This window comes from Ammodytes marinus (assembly GCF_949987685.1).
Source record: "Ammodytes marinus genome assembly, chromosome: 18".
In the NCBI taxonomy this organism is placed as follows: domain Eukaryota; kingdom Metazoa; phylum Chordata; class Actinopteri; order Uranoscopiformes; family Ammodytidae; genus Ammodytes; species Ammodytes marinus.
The window spans coordinates 9,769,675-9,787,429 of NC_137222.1; the positions used below are offsets into that span (position 1 = coordinate 9,769,675).

General features: G+C 41.0%; 1 protein-coding gene across 1 annotated transcript in view; it reads left to right on the forward strand.

Annotated features, from left to right (window-relative positions):
* brinp1 (bone morphogenetic protein/retinoic acid inducible neural-specific 1) overlaps nt 1–17,755 on the forward strand; it is a gene marked incomplete at both ends in the record, with an annotated part of 79,875 nt that overhangs the window by 58,192 nt on the left and 3,928 nt on the right. The window contains 2 exons of the mRNA XM_080047236.1: nt 8,174–8,410; nt 15,581–15,803. Coding sequence (XP_079903362.1) covers nt 8,174–8,410; nt 15,581–15,803 — 460 coding nt within the window. The remainder of the gene's footprint in view (nt 1–8,173; nt 8,411–15,580; nt 15,804–17,755) is intronic.

Below are 17,755 nucleotides of genomic sequence, written 5' to 3' on the forward strand. Positions count from 1 at the left end.
CTGGAACATGTTTTTTTTTTCACTTTAGATTTCATGCATGACTCAGATCCATGAAAAACTTTGAATTGCAAATTGAAATGTGAGGTTTCTGTTTTACATTTTGGTATTTCTGGTGGCCTGAGTGCACTTTACACACACACAGCTTCATTGACAGCTAAATACGGTACACAGGGACAGAAGGATATTTTATTAGCCAAGACTATTTTTGGACATGCGAGAGTAAATCATTGATCCTGACCCAGCTTACCCTGTCACCCACATGACCCACATGAATTTGTTCTTTGTTTTTTTTGTCCTCTCTCCGGGCAAAAGCTGAGAACACCGATTACATTAGTTTTTGGCTGGATTCTCACTTTCTGCCTCCACTGAGAACTAGAAATAGAAATAGCTTATTGTGGGGTGAGAACTAAACGAAAGAGGGAATTACCATATGGCAGTTTTACGGTCAGGGTTTTCACTGCTAACTTCAAGGGGACATATTATGAATTATGAAGTATTTCAGTGCTTGTGCACATACATAATATGGGTGTATGGAGCCTAGCAACCCTCAAACGCTGAAATAAGACAACCAAGTCAGGTCCTTCTCTGCTATATAGGTTTACTAGCATCAAGCTGATCTGATTTGTTGCCAGTTTGAACATCACAACTGGTGCTCTCCTTAACAGTACGGCCCCCCAGGGTTCACACTCAACCGTTGCCAAGGAAGCACACAGTAAAACTCGCACTGGCACACCCTGCAACACTGTGGTGTGGGGCCTGAGCACTAAGCAGCGCCTCATTATCATCTAATACTGAGGGAAAGTCAGAATTTCCAGAAAGATTGCATTACCTTGAGCGTCATTTTCAAGTGGAGCTTAACTCAGTTATTTTGATTCCATGGCCGCATGCCAGCAGAGTAGATGCGCCAGACCAGAAACAAGGCTATCTGTGTTTGGAGTTGGTTATCGGTTCATACTCAAGCTATGTGGGAGTTGACCAAACAGAGCAGATTGGACTTTTATGGAAGGAGAGCCTTAAGAAGACAGACACTAAAATGGAGCAAGTAAGACAGATGGTAAAAAAGGTAGAATATAAGTGAGGAAGAAATAGGCAGTTTTTTTTAAACAATAACACTCTTAGTATGTTTCAGGTGGTAGGGAGACAATATAGTCCCATTTATTTTAGGGGGCCAAGCCCCAGAAGGGCCTGGGACCTATCTTAGTGTCCTCATCAGATGTGGTGGGATTGGTAAAATAGCAAAAACAGCAGGGGCTTTCAGTGCAATATTGTCAAACGATTGGAATATTATTGTGGGAATATAATATCCAATTCAAATAGCAAATTGGTTATTTTTTTTAACTGGGCCAAAGAAAGATAAACTACCTGGAACCTTCACAGGTAATTTGCTCGCAAGCACCCAATCACCTCCAGTATGGCTTTCATACATTAGCAACACAACAAAAGCAAAGACATTTGCTTTCTTTCAATCCCCACACCATGCTAACTAAGTCTTTTCTCTGTGTCTAGTTCCCTCAACAGCCTATCTATGAAGAACCATGAGCCTATCTTGGAAGATTTATGAATATGTTAGAATAGCCTGAGCCAACAGTTTTCAAAGTGGTGAAGTGAAAATAAATTAAACTGGCCCTGTAGGCAAGCCGTGCGGAGAGTGATGAATTAGATACTCATTGCTCTGTAGCGCGATGCCTGTCGCTCCGTTCAAGTGAAAACACCGAATACATTATGGATGGAAACAAACAAACATACGAATCAATTAAGTTGTTTTTGATGACAGACTTTTTGGAGAATTGATTTGGAGACTAAAGTATATCAGTAAACACAATGTCCTCGGTTACCAGAGAATGATTAACTTCAGGGAAATCTTTGGTGCAAACGGTGGAGAGCCAATGTTGAACAAACATGACAATAAACACAACATTTTTCGGCTTCGGCTTCGGCTTCGGCTTTGCTTTTTTTTCTCTCTCCGGCTCAGTTACACTCTCTCTTGCTCTGCATCTTAGTTTATAGACAATTATGGAACACTGTGATCTGAATCCTGGACACACTCCGAAAACCCGTAAAAATGTATTACTGTGATCGTTCTAATCACACAGATACAACGTTTTGACTTAAAAATCATGGGCTAACTTTGTCTTTTTCTTACGAATTTTCAAATGCCCAGGCACTGGACAATGGCAACTGCTTTCTTTTGAGAAAGCATGTGTCCTGTTGGTCAGAGAAATGATAACTCAGGATCAATTCCTTCATGATGGATGGCTGCACACAGTTTCTCACTTCCCTCTAACATGCTGAAACCCCAGTACCTGATGAAATCTTTCCATGTTGACCTGCAGGTCAGCTTTCAATTGAAAGTGGTCAATCAAGAGTGAGTTTCCATTTGGGCCAGCATGACCATAAATCTCCTTTCCCCCCCTCCACTCACACTGGCCAGCTGCAGGCTGCCATTTTAGCATGTGGCATGGTTTTACACTCTGTTTTCTCTCCCTATGACAGACTGAGTTTCATCACTTGATTTTTTTTGTAGCTAGAAATGTAGTGTATAACTAAAATAACATAGAAATATTTAGAATATTAAAATGTAATATATTTACCCTTTAAAGTACATTATTTACAGTATACTTGCAAACTGTAATACAATATACAGTATAAGACAAAACAATGTATTCAGATTATAAGAAGCACGTACAATCAAAATGTGTTTATGTTACCAATACAAGGTTTAATATTTAAATGACAAAACTGGCAACCCACAGGAGTTCTAGCCTGTGTACTGACTGGCTCTGAATTGTGGGTTACTATACAGCAGTTTGTTTTTGAATCAGCAGATTGTTCATTTAGAGCAAAATGTGCAAAGCAAATGTGTGCCTCCCAATGCAAATAGATAAGCATTTTGTACTGTATTTAAGGATGTTTGATGTGAATTCTGTGATGAATGTGGGCTTTTTATCTGAGACGTTTGCCATCACATCTTTGACACTTTGAGGACAGTGGTATCCTTTAGAGCTGAAATGGAAATGTCAGAGCTTGTCATACGCCTCTCCTCCCCCTCTCAAGGGTTCTTGTAAAACATGCGATTTTCCGCATGCAAAGGTTGTGTACGTGGGCTCGTACATGAGTCTATGTGCCTATGTGAGTGAGTGAGAGTGTGTGTGTGTGTGTGTGTGTGTGTGTGTGTGTGTGTGTGTGTGTGTGTGTGTGTTTGAAGTACAGTGAAGTACAATTTCTCAACAGACGAGCCCCTACTGCTACTGCTGGGCAGGGACACATGGCAGGACGTGACAGAACAGCTTGAACAGTACAACTGTTGTGCACTTGCAGCCAAGTGCAAAACCGCATCACACATCTAGACACACACTATTCCCCTTTGTTTGAGAGGATTTTACCTATTCAAAACAAAATTACTACATTCAACTTGCATACGGTAATACTTTCAGACCATTATTCCTAAAACAAAAAAACAAAAAAAGCTACCTTACTTTTGCCCAACTGTGACCTTGTGTACAGGAAAGAAAAGTAATCACTTTCCTCAACTTGTGTATTTGTGTCCGGTGTACTGCACAACTGGCAATAAATCAGCACCATGGAGAGCTCATCTACCTCTCCACAGTCCAGCAATTGCTCCAACATGCAATTTCAGCAAATTTCCCTTTTCAGGAGTAAGGAGCAGAAAGCCATGAATGCCAAGACCATAGTTATATATATATATGTAATTTATGCTTTATGCTTTGATTACTGCACTTGCATCCCTCCATGCTTTTTTGTGTTAACAATAGGGATAAGTGGATTTCTTCAAGGCTATATCGAGATATTGTGTGAAACACATTGTATTCTGCAAGCCTTTTCTGGTCCACATAGATAGAGTGGTGCATATCACATTATGCGTATACAGTCACTTGTATGTTAAGATGTTCTAGGAAATGGGATTGTCTGTTATCATGCTGGTTCTAATGAATGCAATATAATGCCTAAGCATCAACGTACCAAGAAAGACCACAAAACCTCGACGGAAGGAGACCAAGAATATATATTTGAGCTGCACTTGGACACGAAAAGATATTTCATAAGGAAATACTAAATAAATTGTCGAACAATTATTCCGAATACAAAAGGAGATTGTACAGCAAATTTTTGAGGCAACATTCCTATTTGATAACACAGACTTCTGCTGCCTGATGCGAGTGCGCTGAGAACACTTATGATAATCTACGATAATCTACTCAGCACAGACACTGCAACACATTATCCCTTTGAATGCTAAGTACACTTCATTCTGAACTTTAAAGAATGCTAACATATTCTGGGAGCGGAGTATAGCTCCAGTGGAACATGTTATCCTCTGCCAGGCCCAACACACACACACACACACACACACACACACACACACACACACACACACACACACACACACACACACACACACACTGTCAGAGACTTAAAGCGCTTTATGTAAGGAAATGAAGAGTGGATAAATAGCTACTTTAACTGCACCTTTACCTAGAGGAGATCTCGTGTGAAATCGGCGAACGCAGCAAATCTTCAAACTATATGCCCCCTCTGTTTTAAGTGTCCGGGGATCAGAAGGGCACTCGAGGCATGCCTGCACTGAAGTGAAATGGGCATTCTTCCAGTTCAGAGGTCTTCGGTTTTGTATCATAGCTGCGACGGTAACCTCCAATAGTAATTTAATGGCCCCCATTGAAGTTATGCACTTTATTGCACCAGTGGATTAAGTAATGATTATTTTGCGAAATTGCGGCCACACAATGGTCAATTAATCTTTAATGAAACTGTAACTTATGAGGCGGACCGTGGCATTGCAATAAGCAGGCAACTGCTTGCCAAGGCTTTTACAAGCCTCAGTTGTGGCCTACACACTCCCCATCTATCACCATGTAAAAATAGAGCACTCCAGTAAGGGACATAATGAAAAGGCAAAAGTTGCATTTGCAGACTCTCCATTTTTTAGCATTCAGGGACTGTTTTGTGGGCCTATATCCTCCAATTTACGTGCAGGAAATGTACAAGCCTCTGATGTATGTATTGAGCTTAACCGCCATTTTGAGTAGCTATTTATTTAGAGCAAGTCAGGCATAGGGGTTGCAGGGAATTATGTGCACTGACAGAGCATGACGTCGGAGGTTATCAAATGGCTTGCACGGGAATTCCAAAATGCACCCATTCATTTCATGGGCAGCTCTTTTAATGATGCTGCTAAGTCTTACTCCCTTCTCCAATCTGTAGTGTTTTCCTCAACAAATACCTGCCTCGGAGCCAAATTAACTGTAGCTTTATAGCCCAATCGTTCTCAATGTGTTCCACATGTTACCGTACTAACACAGCAATGCATTGGAACGTCACAAAGATAGATGTTTTTACTCCGATTAGTTTCTCGTTTCATTTTTAGGCCCGAGGGCTCCAAGTTCTCTTACTCATTCCCCAACTACTACACTAACAGATGTTGATGGATTTGCTTCCATTTCATGACATGATGTCTACACCGGGGTGCTTAGGACAAGACATGAGATTTCCAATCCTTGAGTACGTGCTCGATGGTAGAAAAAGGTGGAGGAGAGGTGAAGAAACCGGAATGAGGAGAGTGATTGATTTGAGTGAATGAGAGCCAGAGGAAGACGGGGGGATGAGTCAAGGGGGGCCTGTGCATGAGTGTCGTGGGAGTAGGAGTGAGTTTAATGAAGTACGGCAGAAGAGATGTGTACAGAGAGAGAGTTAGAGGGAGAGAGAGAGAGAGCGATGGAAAGAGGAGGGACAGGTACATCAAGAGGACAAGGGAGTGGAAAACAAGATATTGCACGACTGATAGTGCTGAGCCGAGCATCTGCAAACTCCCACTTTGATATCGGAAAAAGAAAACGTGTGTGTGTGTGTGTGTGTGTGTGTGTGTGTGTGTGTGTGTGTGTGTGTGTGTGTCTGTGTGTGTGTGTGTGTGTGTGTGTGTGTGTGTGTGTGTGTGTGTGTGTGTGTGTGTGTGTGTGTGTGTGTGTGTGTGTGTGTGTGTGTGTGTGTGTGTGTGTGTGTGTGTGTCTGTGTGTGTGTGAGTGAGTGTGAGCGTTTATGGCAGGGTTAGGGGGGTAGTATGAGGTATGCTTTAGACGGAAGAGGGAAAGAGGGAGGGCCGAGGCACTTGGTGTTATTGTGCACCCGGCCGCTGGCACCAGCACTGTCAGTGAGCAGCGTTGATCCGTGAACTTGCCATCTGGATTCTCCCACAAATCACATTAAAGTTTCAAGCCCAGGAATACATCAAGCTAAATGAATATTGGATCCGGGGCCGCAGACAGGCCTGATGGAGAAAAAGCCCCCCGTGCAACCCAACTCTTTTGTGGTCAGACATGATCCATCTATCCCCTTTACTCTCTCTCTCTCTCTCTCTCCATCCATCCCTCCCTCCCATCCCCTCCCCTCCTTCTGTTCCCTTCATCACTGATGGGTAGTAGTGGCTGCGATGAGGTGTTCGAGGAGATGGGAACATACTACCGCGCATTACAAGGAAAGGTTATTTGGTGGAAAGAGTGGGGGAGAGAGTATTTGCATAGTTGAAAGTGTTATTGTGTTGCATAAATGCAGGGATGATAATCATAATTTGGCTCTCATATTTTAACTGAGAGCTTGATTATACACAAATATGAATGCAGCTATTTGCGTCGGTAGCTAATGGATAGCAACTAAGCTACTGCATGAAATTGCGCAACAAGTTACTTTCTTCAAAGACTGTCACCATGGCGATGATTGTATAAGTTGTCCTATGTGTCAGAGCCTCTAATATTGCCACATAGAAAGACCATCAATAGCCTTTAGTCTACCCACGTGTTTTAGTTGAGTGCATATTGTGGGTGAAACATAATGAGCTTTATTTGCCACATGCACATAATAAGAAAAATCATTTCAGTCTGACTTCAACCTTGGATATGATTCATATGTACGGTATGAAAGTATATGCCTTCCCTTTCTTTTCTGCTACATTATGAATTGATTGTGCATAAATGGATTCCTCTTTTCACCCCAAAGATGAAAAATAACACACGGAACCATTCGTCATTCAATAACATGCTATGTTATGGTTCCTGGTTGCATATTTTGTGCTGAAGCGCTGTTTGTGCTCAAGTAAAACCTATTAAAAAAAGCATTGCCTTACCAAGATGCTGTTTCATACAAGGACGGGGGAAAAAATCTATTTAGTTTCTTTCCAATCCAGTGGCTTGTAGAGCTAAGGATTTATTTTCCCCGGGTCTGGACGGAAGAGAAAGGCATTACTGTTAGCTGTCCAAGTTTCAGCTCTTTGAGTTCCTCAGGGTGAGATATGGTTTGGCTCGGATTCAAAAAAACATTATAAATACCTTGTGGGTGGTGGAAGTGTACAGGTACTTTCAGCTTCATCCCTACATTGGCCTAAAGATTAAAAAAAAAAAACGTCCAGACATTCCCATTAGTGTATACTAGGTAGAATGCTTTAATGTCTAATATGTACACCACAACAAAAAAATAAATAAATAGGTACTCTACACAGTAAAGCATTTGACCTTTGCTGGCAATGGCATTCAGCTAATTTTTGCCTAATTATTTAAGTAATGTATGTAAGCACACTTAGCCAAATGTAGGCCACTTAGATTAATAACAGTTAAAGTTCCCAATGCAGATGGACTTGATTATTATTACTGATGAATTAGTGGTAGAACAGGATTTCACTGTTGTGTTTGGTTGAGGCGGGGGGAAAAAACGACTTTGTATGGGAGTGCAACTGGTTATTTTCATTATGGATTCAAGTGCAGACTATTTTCTTGATTAACCAACTGATTGTTTGGTTGAGCACACCTTCACAGGGAGGCTGTCTCATTTTTCCATTACAGTTCTTACTATAAACACAAGTATACATTTAATTAGAAAATAATGAAAAATGTTATTCACCTCACTGCCTTTTTTTGTTTTTCTGCATATTTTTTCTGATATTTTTATCAGATGTTGTTTTGAAAATTATAGTTTATTGTTCCCTGCGTGATAATTATTCCGCTTCATTGATTTCCATCACAAAGGAAATTGATTGAGGATTGGAATGAGTTATGTTTCTTGAATTGTACTTGTGTATCATATAAGATAATAGAGAATTAGAAACGCATTATGGTTCACTAAAAAAACATCCCATGTGTCTCTGTTTCAGGTCTTCAGGTCATTTTCCCGGAATACCTGCAGGAGAAATTTGTCCAGTCAGCTCTCAGCTACATTATGTGCAATGGAGAGGGGGAGTACATGTGCCATGACAACCAGTGCATCTGCCAGTGCGCTGACGAGTACCCACAATGCAACTGTCCCATCACCGACATCCAGATCATGGAGAACACCCTTTTGGGAATGTCTGAGTCCTGGGCCTCCTCTTATAAAGACTTTGAGAGCTCTGGTAAGCTGGAACAACACTTTTTATTTTACCATGAAAATGATTAAAAATAGCATCATGTGTTGTCCAATATTGCAATGACGATTAAACTATCTAGTTACACTTTCTTGTGAATTGAAAAACTGCTGTCATATATCCTGATGTGCATATCAATAATGGGCACACATATTGAGGATCATTTAACAACACATTTTGTATTATTGTAGCTCAGTCCTTCCCTGTTCACTGCCAAATCTACATGTTTTACTGAGACGTATTCACTGTATAAAGTAGTGTGGAACTTTCTTAGTGATGTGCAAAACAGTAAATGTGCAAAGGTCAAGATGCATTTGCAAAACATTCATCCATCCATCCATCCTTTTATTCTGATACCAAATACTGGCCCTGCGTTCCCAATCGCATACTTTCTACTATTTAGTATGGTAGAAAAAAGATTTAGGATGTCCCGATTCTTGTGGCCAGATTTAGGATGGTTAGAAAGACCCAGATGTCTACTACATCCGGCCAAGATTTTTTGTGTTGAAAAGTGCATCCTATTTGGGTGATTCTGACCCATAATACAGTGCGAATCTGAAGTGAGGTCACATCGACGGAGCCTCCATATGAAAACAAACAGGGATACGACGGATATTAAAGCAAGAGGCAAGATCAAGGTGCAATGTTATGATTAAATGAATAAGTAAAAGTATGTCCCAATAGTATGCTTACTGCATCCTAACTAGATTATTGTTATAGTTGGATGTAGTATGGAGAATAGAAAAAAGAAAGAGTATGCAATTCGGAACGCAGGGTTGGTTTAGAGACCTGTGGTAAACATTAATTTCCTTCAGGCATCAAAGTGGTCTGCCCTTAACCTCAGACAAGTGTTACATAGGGTCAGTAGATCAGAACATGGGTCATATTTCAAATGCACTGACAAATATCTTGTTTTGTTACTCTGGTATAGAAAGTTGATGTTTAAAAGGAATGAATGACAGTGGGAAAAACTTTTTGTCAAATGCTTGAATAGAATATTTTCTCCCGTATATATTTCTCCTAAGAAACCAAAAGCAACCACAAAGGGTGGCTGTAGAATATTGGACACAGTGAAGGGAAAAAAGCACAGCGTGTGCCTAGTTTTAACATTGCAAGGTCCTATGTTTATCTATTATGTATATGGTATAAAAGTGTCCCAATAAAACCTTCCAGCAACAGATAAATATATTAATGTACCATAGAAAAAAAAAGTTAATATAAGTCATGGAGGTCACGGTGTAGTACGTCAGGGAGTGGGTGCTTAAAAAGGAAGGACATGTTATAGAGGCCATACAATGCCATTCACACATTCAACAAAATAAGAGAAAAATTATTTAAAAAAATAAAATATTGAATTTGACATAATCCAGTCAAATGGTTGCCACGCTGTTCAAAATCCACGGACATTCAATATTTGTAAAAAAAGATCCCTCATACCAACAAGTTAAAACCACATTTGTTACTAAGTGAATGCAATCAGTACCGAAATCAATGTGCTATGGAAGAACCAAACTGATATTTTAAGTTTATTTCTTTTGTGTCTGCGTTATGTGTTGAATCAGAAGTCGAAAAACACATTTTCACCTCATTCATTTGGCATTTTAGTATAATTAAAGTAAAATAGTAAGCAAATTAGATAAATCCTGTCAAGACACATTTATTTTTCTCATGAAGATTATGCACAGTGCCTCTTCTACAAAAATACTTCTTCTGGGAGAAACCTTTGGCCTTGTCAGTTGCCTTTAAAAGAAAGAAAAACAGGAGATCTGATTAGGCCCGACTGATAATACCATCTTCTACTCCCACAGATAATCTATTTTCCACTACCAACATGTCTGCCCTTGTGCATCTGTCCAGAAAAAATACCACATCACACAGATTTCACATATATAGTTTATAAACTATATTCTCCCACTGTACGCTATTGATTGACTGATCCTCTGGAATAAATTATGTTGTCAGATGTCAAATTGATTTCATAAAGGTTTGGAATACATTTGATCCAAAGTCGACTAGTTGTTACATTCATTTTTAAATGCCTTTTGCGCCACATACATTTCAAAGGCAACTAAAGGCTGGGAAATATTATGATATGATGAAATATTTGCGATTGTATGTCTGGTACCCAACAATTGAGATGTGCGGACACAAAGGTAAAGGGTTTTTACATTGTGATGGGGCCAGTAACCTGGTTGGCTCATATTGTAGCTTTTATTTTGAAATGTAAAGACTGTGGCACCTCTTCCTCATCACGTCTGGCAATAACAGGGTTCTGTAACATCCCCTAAATCCATCCCTGAGAAAAAAAGCAGGCGCATCCTAATTTTCTTCCTCAGCCCAAAGCCTAGAACCGAGCTACCCTTGCTTACATGTTTAATGTTGAACCACCACTGGCAAAGCAGCAATACAAAGGGTAGAATCACTTAGAGCACAAAATACTTGTCCCCTCCATGAAGTTTAAACAACTAATAAATAAAGATGTGTGCTATTTAGGAGACCTGCACTCAGCAGAGTCAGATCTTTGTTCACATTAGGAGGAATTGTTAAAGCCTGGAGCAGAATGTCTTTCCTTACTACAGTCGTTTAGCAGTAGTGGTTTCAGAAAGACTCGCACTTCTCACTTCATGGCAGGGTCACTCCCTCTCCACTCGGTGGATGTGAAAAAATGTCCAACCAACCCTTAGTCGTTGGAGAAGAGGTCAGCTCCTCAACCTCTGCCTAAAGACAGAGCGAAAGGCTACCCGACTTCCCATCTCTCTCACACAGACAGTGAGGAGATGCGTAGTTCAACTTCTACAACATATTCTGCCTCGTGTTCCTCTCAGACACTGATATATGACACACTGTTAAATCACCTGGAGAGGTCTAGGGCGCAGTGTGCTCACGGCCGACTACTGAACCCCCTCTGCCAAACGCCCTTTTCTAAGATTGCTGGCTAGCTAGGCAAGCACAGCTAACATAGTTTATTTGGCGCCTGCAGATACAATATGTCTGCCATCTAAACTTGTGGGCAACAGAAGCACCGAAGTAAATTAGCTTTGAGACGCTAAGTCTTCAAAGAGAACAGTAGGAGTGACCAATTCCCTCCAAACTGCAACAATCCAAACACTGAACAGCAGGGCCCCTTTCAACAAAGTAAACCAACTTTTTTTCCCAACCATAGCTCATCGAATAGGATCGCAGGGTCTCAGCATGTCAGGCCGCAGCATGTCAGGGGATACCATCGGGATGTTTTTTTCAATGCAACTAGGCATGGCATTAGCGTAGCACACAGCTAAGCACAGGAAAGATTAAGTTGTAAATGCACATGTATGGCTTTACTTAGTATCCTCTTTTCTTACCTGTCACGTGTTCCCTTTAGGCTACAGAACACACTAAGACGCCTCAAATAGGCTTTTACACGGGGACACACCCTGAGCAGAAAGTCAAGGCTCGCTTCATGTAGTCTTTTGTTAAAGGCCTGTATGTTCATGCAGCACACGTTCCCATGTGTGTGCATGCTGAACATACACACACACACACACACACACAGGGCCGACGGACTGGGTAGAAAAGTGATACAGTCGTGGGGGGGCCCAAGGCAGAGGGGGGCCCATCATTTTTTTTTTTTTTTTTTTTTTTTTTTTTTTTTAACAAGCTAAATGTGTGGCCCCGATCTTTGAAGGCCCTGAACAATGCCATTCCAAAAAAAGAAATAATTGACTGGCTCGTGATAGGCCCCTGACCCTTGCAAGGAGATCAGGGGCCTGCGCATGACTAAGCCATGTATGCGGGAGAGTAAGCAGGAGCAAGCCAACATTGAATTGAACTGGTGGCGAAAATAAACGCAGCAATGTTTCTATGGGGATATTTAGCTGTACAGAAATAAGTGCTGGCAAAGCTAGGACAGTTTAAGACTCCACATCACTGTGGCAACACAACCTATCTATCAGCTCAGACAGCGCAAAGAAAAGTCTGATGAATACATGAGAGTGATGGCCCCTGCAAGTTTCAGTAAGTTTAAAGAAGTGCCACACTGTTACTGCCTTTGAAATGCATTTCGACATTTTAAGGGGAAAACACATTGTATTTATTATTTCAACTATTGAGTTATTTGTAGAACAGCATGCTAGTGTAGGCCAACAAGATTGATTTTCTGAATTTTCAATGCTGCTTTATTTTTATGTTTTAAATTGGGAAAGACATGTTCCAAAACAACCTGTATTTAAAAAGAAATCAAGCAAGTAGGCTAATAATAACCATTAATTAATTATAGGCTATCGCATCACAGTAGGCCTATTGTCCACAATAATCACAGCCCCCCATCCATAAAGGAACTTTAAAAAGTTTAATTTGCACTTGATGTGCCTACACAAGTGTATGGTCTATTATTTGTATTTAGTGTGTCTGCATAGTATTGCACAAAAACAGTAGAAGTTTTCTTTAATTGTGTTTTGTACTGTCTGTAAAATTATACTTGCACATAGCAAACAAAATTGCACGTCTGTATTCAAATAAACAGTTTTTTATTTCTATAGTGCGCATTGGCATCTTTGAGCAAAATACCCCCAAAATTTTCGCCGCGCCGCTTTGCGCCGCGCCTCCTGTGACCCTACCCAGTGACCACTTTGACTAAGACATATTATGGGGGAAACACCGGTAAAAGTAATGATTTCGTCATTCATCAGATGAAATATTGTGGAGTTGTCTGGCTCAGAGAGACATGTGTATTGTAAGACCGCTTTTCAGGGGGCCCATCAGGACTTTTTGTATAGGGGCCCAGAATTTGGTGCTACGTCCCTGCACACACACACACACACACACACACATACTTTACGTTTATGTTTAGTGTGCTTCTTCTTCTTTTGGGTAATCATGCTGGTCTTTTTATATAAGAGTGAGGGTGCTAACTTATTTTATGTACAAATCCATATCCTACGACCTCATTAGTTATAGCAATTAATTAAATTATTAATCAAACTTTCCAAATGAATAGTTCAGTACATTTTATGAGACTAAATTAGATGATTAGGTATTAATTTTTCCTCTTCAAGGGCTAATGTCCCGTTATAAATTCAATGTATGTTAAATTATGTTATTCAGTAAAACACATTATATTGGCTATTTCTTGATAGTCAGAAGTCATTGTATACCCTCTAATTACTCTTCATGCATTTACTGTATTATTTTAAGGCCCTTCGTACAGTACGTCCCTACAATTTAGGCTACAATTGAGAGAGCAGTAATCTCCAGATATGATGCTGGGTGACTTGAGATAAGAGTCATTCCAGGGACTATGCCGTCTATTTGGAAGAGGTATCAAGTAAAAGATCCTCGGTGGCTTTAAAGCTTATGTGAAAGGACTTGGCAACAGTTGCACTAGCATGAGGGGATGACTTGATAGAGGATTTCCTTTGATGAGGCAATCAGAAAAATTTGAATATTAGGGGTAGTGGAGACATCCAGGATTTCTAGGAAAAGAGTAAGGGAGGTATACCTGACATGCCTGAAACCTGGGTGGAGGAATATGGCAAGTTCAAAACAGGGGAGGAGACAGTGTCTGGCCTCTTTGAAGAAAAGGGGGAGCAGGGAGCTCTGACATGCCTGGGAGGAGAGTGGAGTAAATTCTGACATTTCTCGGCTCGTGCTGAAAAAGAGTTTGCAACTCTGTGGTTAATGCTGTTAAACTGTCTGCAAGAGGGTTGTGGGAGGGCACTGGCTTACTGTACATATCTCTGCACGTCTTGAATACGGGGATGTGTTCTTTAAGAGTTGAGATGTCTTTCTGAAAATCTTTTTATCAGTTTGTTGTCTTTTCCTTCTTCAGGTGTTTTTAGGGTGTTAAATATTAGCTGCATTAGATTGACTGTAGCTTTACATTATCTTTGTGAATGCTAAAATTGCCCAGGAGATATTTTAGGCATTTAACTCGTCACTTTATAATAATGTGCTTAACTTTATCTTCAGAGATAATAATGCAGCATTTTGACTCAATACTGACACACCGGACAAGTATTTCCTAGTCCTTCTGTGTATTTGCTACTAGACTTTTTAGTAACATCCTCATGTCTATTGTTGCTACAAATTGGAGCTGATGTTAAAAACAAGGGTCAGAGAGCCGAGCTCACAAATTGTCTGTGGAGGAGGCAAGCAAGAATTTTTAGAGGCAGTAAGAGAAACATGAGGACAATCATCAACACTGTTGGGAACAAATGTGTTTGGGCCGTGCTCTTAAGCAAGTATGTGGGAGTGCAAAGTAAAAGGATAGTTGTTTATTTCACTGAGGGTTTCAATTCTCTACAAGCGCTCACAACTGAAGTCATCCAAAAAACCCAAAGACGTCTTACCACATATTAACATGCAGAATACGGTGAGAATTCAAAGTACTCTCTGTCAGTTGCCACATTCGAAAATATGAAAACTGGCATTCTTCTCTAAGTTCCCTTTAATAAATCAAGATATTTAGCGTCCCTTCTTAATTATGCTTTCGCAGTGTTCCACAGGTGGGAATTGAAATTTTGATTAATTATATGACAGAGTCTCCTCCATATGCAACACATTAATACATAAATTGAAGCATCTGGACACCACTAAACTTTCCCTAACTTTGTTTAATAAATGTAACTTTTGCTCAAGTTTATATTTACAGTTCAGTAAGGTATTAATCAGATCTAAAACACAAGTCAGCTTGATAATAAAACAAACACATACATGAACGATACACTACAAAAAGTACTCATTTGTATCTACATATACCAGCGCTATACCCTATGCATTTATGCATTTATGCATTTTTTTTATCACCCCTTCTCCCTATCTCAGTGCCTTCCAAGTGTAGAATACTGGTTAAAGGTGCTCCAAGGAACTTTCAGTTTGTGTTAGCTACCGGCCCCTTGGACAAAAGCAGTAGGGTTTATACTACGCCAGCCGTGGTTCCTGGGTGAGCGTATTTATGACAAAGGCATTAAGAAAAACTATATAAAAATAGCATTCTTTGCATTGATGGTCTCGTTTGATGTAATTTATGATAATCAGAGGAAAAACAAAACTGTTTCAGAAATGTAAAGATATGTATTCTTTTTTTCACGTTTCCCCTTATTCCGTCACACCAACCACTCTCTATCTCTCCCTCTGACCATCTGCCCATTCTCTCCATCCATCTTTTATTCTGCCACCCAGATGAGTTCAAGTCGTTCCTGAAGAGGCTGCCCTCCACTCACTTCCTGCCCATCAGCAGTGTGCATCTCCTGTGGGGCAGTGACTGGGACCTGCAGGCTCGCTACAGGCTCCTCCAGAGCTCCCTGGAGGTCCAGAGGCTCAAGATCCAGCGCACCGCCCGCAAGCTCTTTGGCCTGAGCATCCGCTGCCACCACAACCCAAACCACCAGATGCCTAGGGAGAGGTGGGTAGAAAACATGACCTTTTCAACATCATGATCAGGGATTGGATGGAGGGTGGGGTGGGGTGGGGGGGTTCACTCAGCAACCTAAACCGAAAAGTTTTTTTTTTTGGGTGGATATGTACTTTTCCCTCAACAACACAAACAAGCAGATGAGAAAAAAAAATTCCAGCACAGAGGGGGAATTTCTCATCTGTGACTGATGATGTAGGTTTTTTTATTTTTTTTCTTGGATTGTTGCTTCTTGAGGCATTGCACCACGTCAGGAATGCCATCCATTATATATCTCAACTCGCGGTCCTGTTGTTTCTGTCCATCAAGTCAACTTAGTGCTGAGGCTTGCACATGCTCAAAGCACTCTTGCTCACTCTCGTATTTCTACATAGCAGATTTGAAAAAAAGAAAATGTAGCTGTGGGAGTTTTCTTGGTAGGTCATTGCACACATCTGTCACCACCTATACTGCGGTCACATCTTAAAAGAGCCTCGGTCTGGATGTGCCACCGTGTCAGCACCGCCTGAACCGCCAGGAATTTCCAAATGCGCTCTAGCAAATATCAGAAAACACCATGCAAAATATGCAACGTTCCCAGTTGCCACATGAAACACCCCTACAGCTGTTCTGCGTTGGGGATGTCACTGTGTAAATGGCAACGGAATCCCTAAAATATTAATTTAAGTGGTCTGAAAATGAGCAGTTGTCAACCCTCTCTGACAGAAAAAGGAGCACACCCACACTTGCATGTGAGAGTTGGCAAAGGTTTGTTTCTGAAGTGTTATCAAAGAGCCGCAGTATGCGCTTCCTCTTCCGTGGAGCACGCATCAAGAGTTCCTGATGGCACTGGAAAGAAGAGCGCTGTGTTTACTTGCCTGCTTGTGTGACACAGCTTTGCATCAGATGGAGGACTTATTTGTTTTCGTCACCTCTGTGTGCGTATTCCGGCGCCTTGCACACATGCGTCAGTGGAGCATACGTGGTCTATCTCTCACACAGTGGTTCTACACTATACGCAACACTGTTATATTTTCATTTTCATATAAACTGAAAATCATTTTGTTTTTTTCTTTATCCCAACCAAGCCACCATCTCCCTGTTTTTTCTAATGAAATCTGTTTATAGTTCTTTCTTTCTCTCTCTCTCTCTCTCTCTCTCTCTCTCTCTCTCTCTCTCTTTTTTTTTTTTGTGTTTTTCTTTTTTACCAATCCATGTACATTCAGTGGTCCATCTGTCCTTTCCTTTTTCACCAATTCAAGAAAGCTACCCCATTTACCCATGAGGGTTCTCCAAAACCTCCCCTCTCCTCTGGGCAGCCTATAACAGCTGATCAGACAATGGGGGAATCGAGGCAAAGCTGAATGCCCATAAAGTATCGGCCCAAGTGTTTTGAAAGTGTGTGCCTGCCAACCACCTCAGGGAGGCCCTCCAGCACATCTTCAACCTGTCTGTGAGACCGCAGAGGGTGCTGATGATGATGTGAAAAACATCTTGCCCGGCACCAGTGGCCGAGAATGGGCATACTATAGGTTCTAAATGACAGCAGGCCGGAGGCAGTTTAGATCGCGTCCAGCTCATACAGCAGGGTCCTAAAATGGTAGAGTGATGCTGTTATCCACCTGTTACTCCGTGCATAATCTCTCTTGCAAAGGCCCGGTGACAATGTTCATTGACTTTCTTCAGTGGTTTGAACTCCATCCGTGGTTCTCTACAGGGAGAATTTTCGTAATGCAGATGTGGATGCCCCAGTGGTGGCCTGGATCACATGATTACCCCACTGTCTTCTGGGTAACTGCAGATCAGATCAACAATTTGGAAACACAATGGTTCATCAGGGGACTGTACCAACGTGCGTGTATCAGCTTCTAAATCTGAGACTTAAGTTACATTCAGATCATGCTAGCTTCAGAGGTTCCCTAAAAACGTGGGACATGGGAGCCATTCCTATAAAATCACCAAAG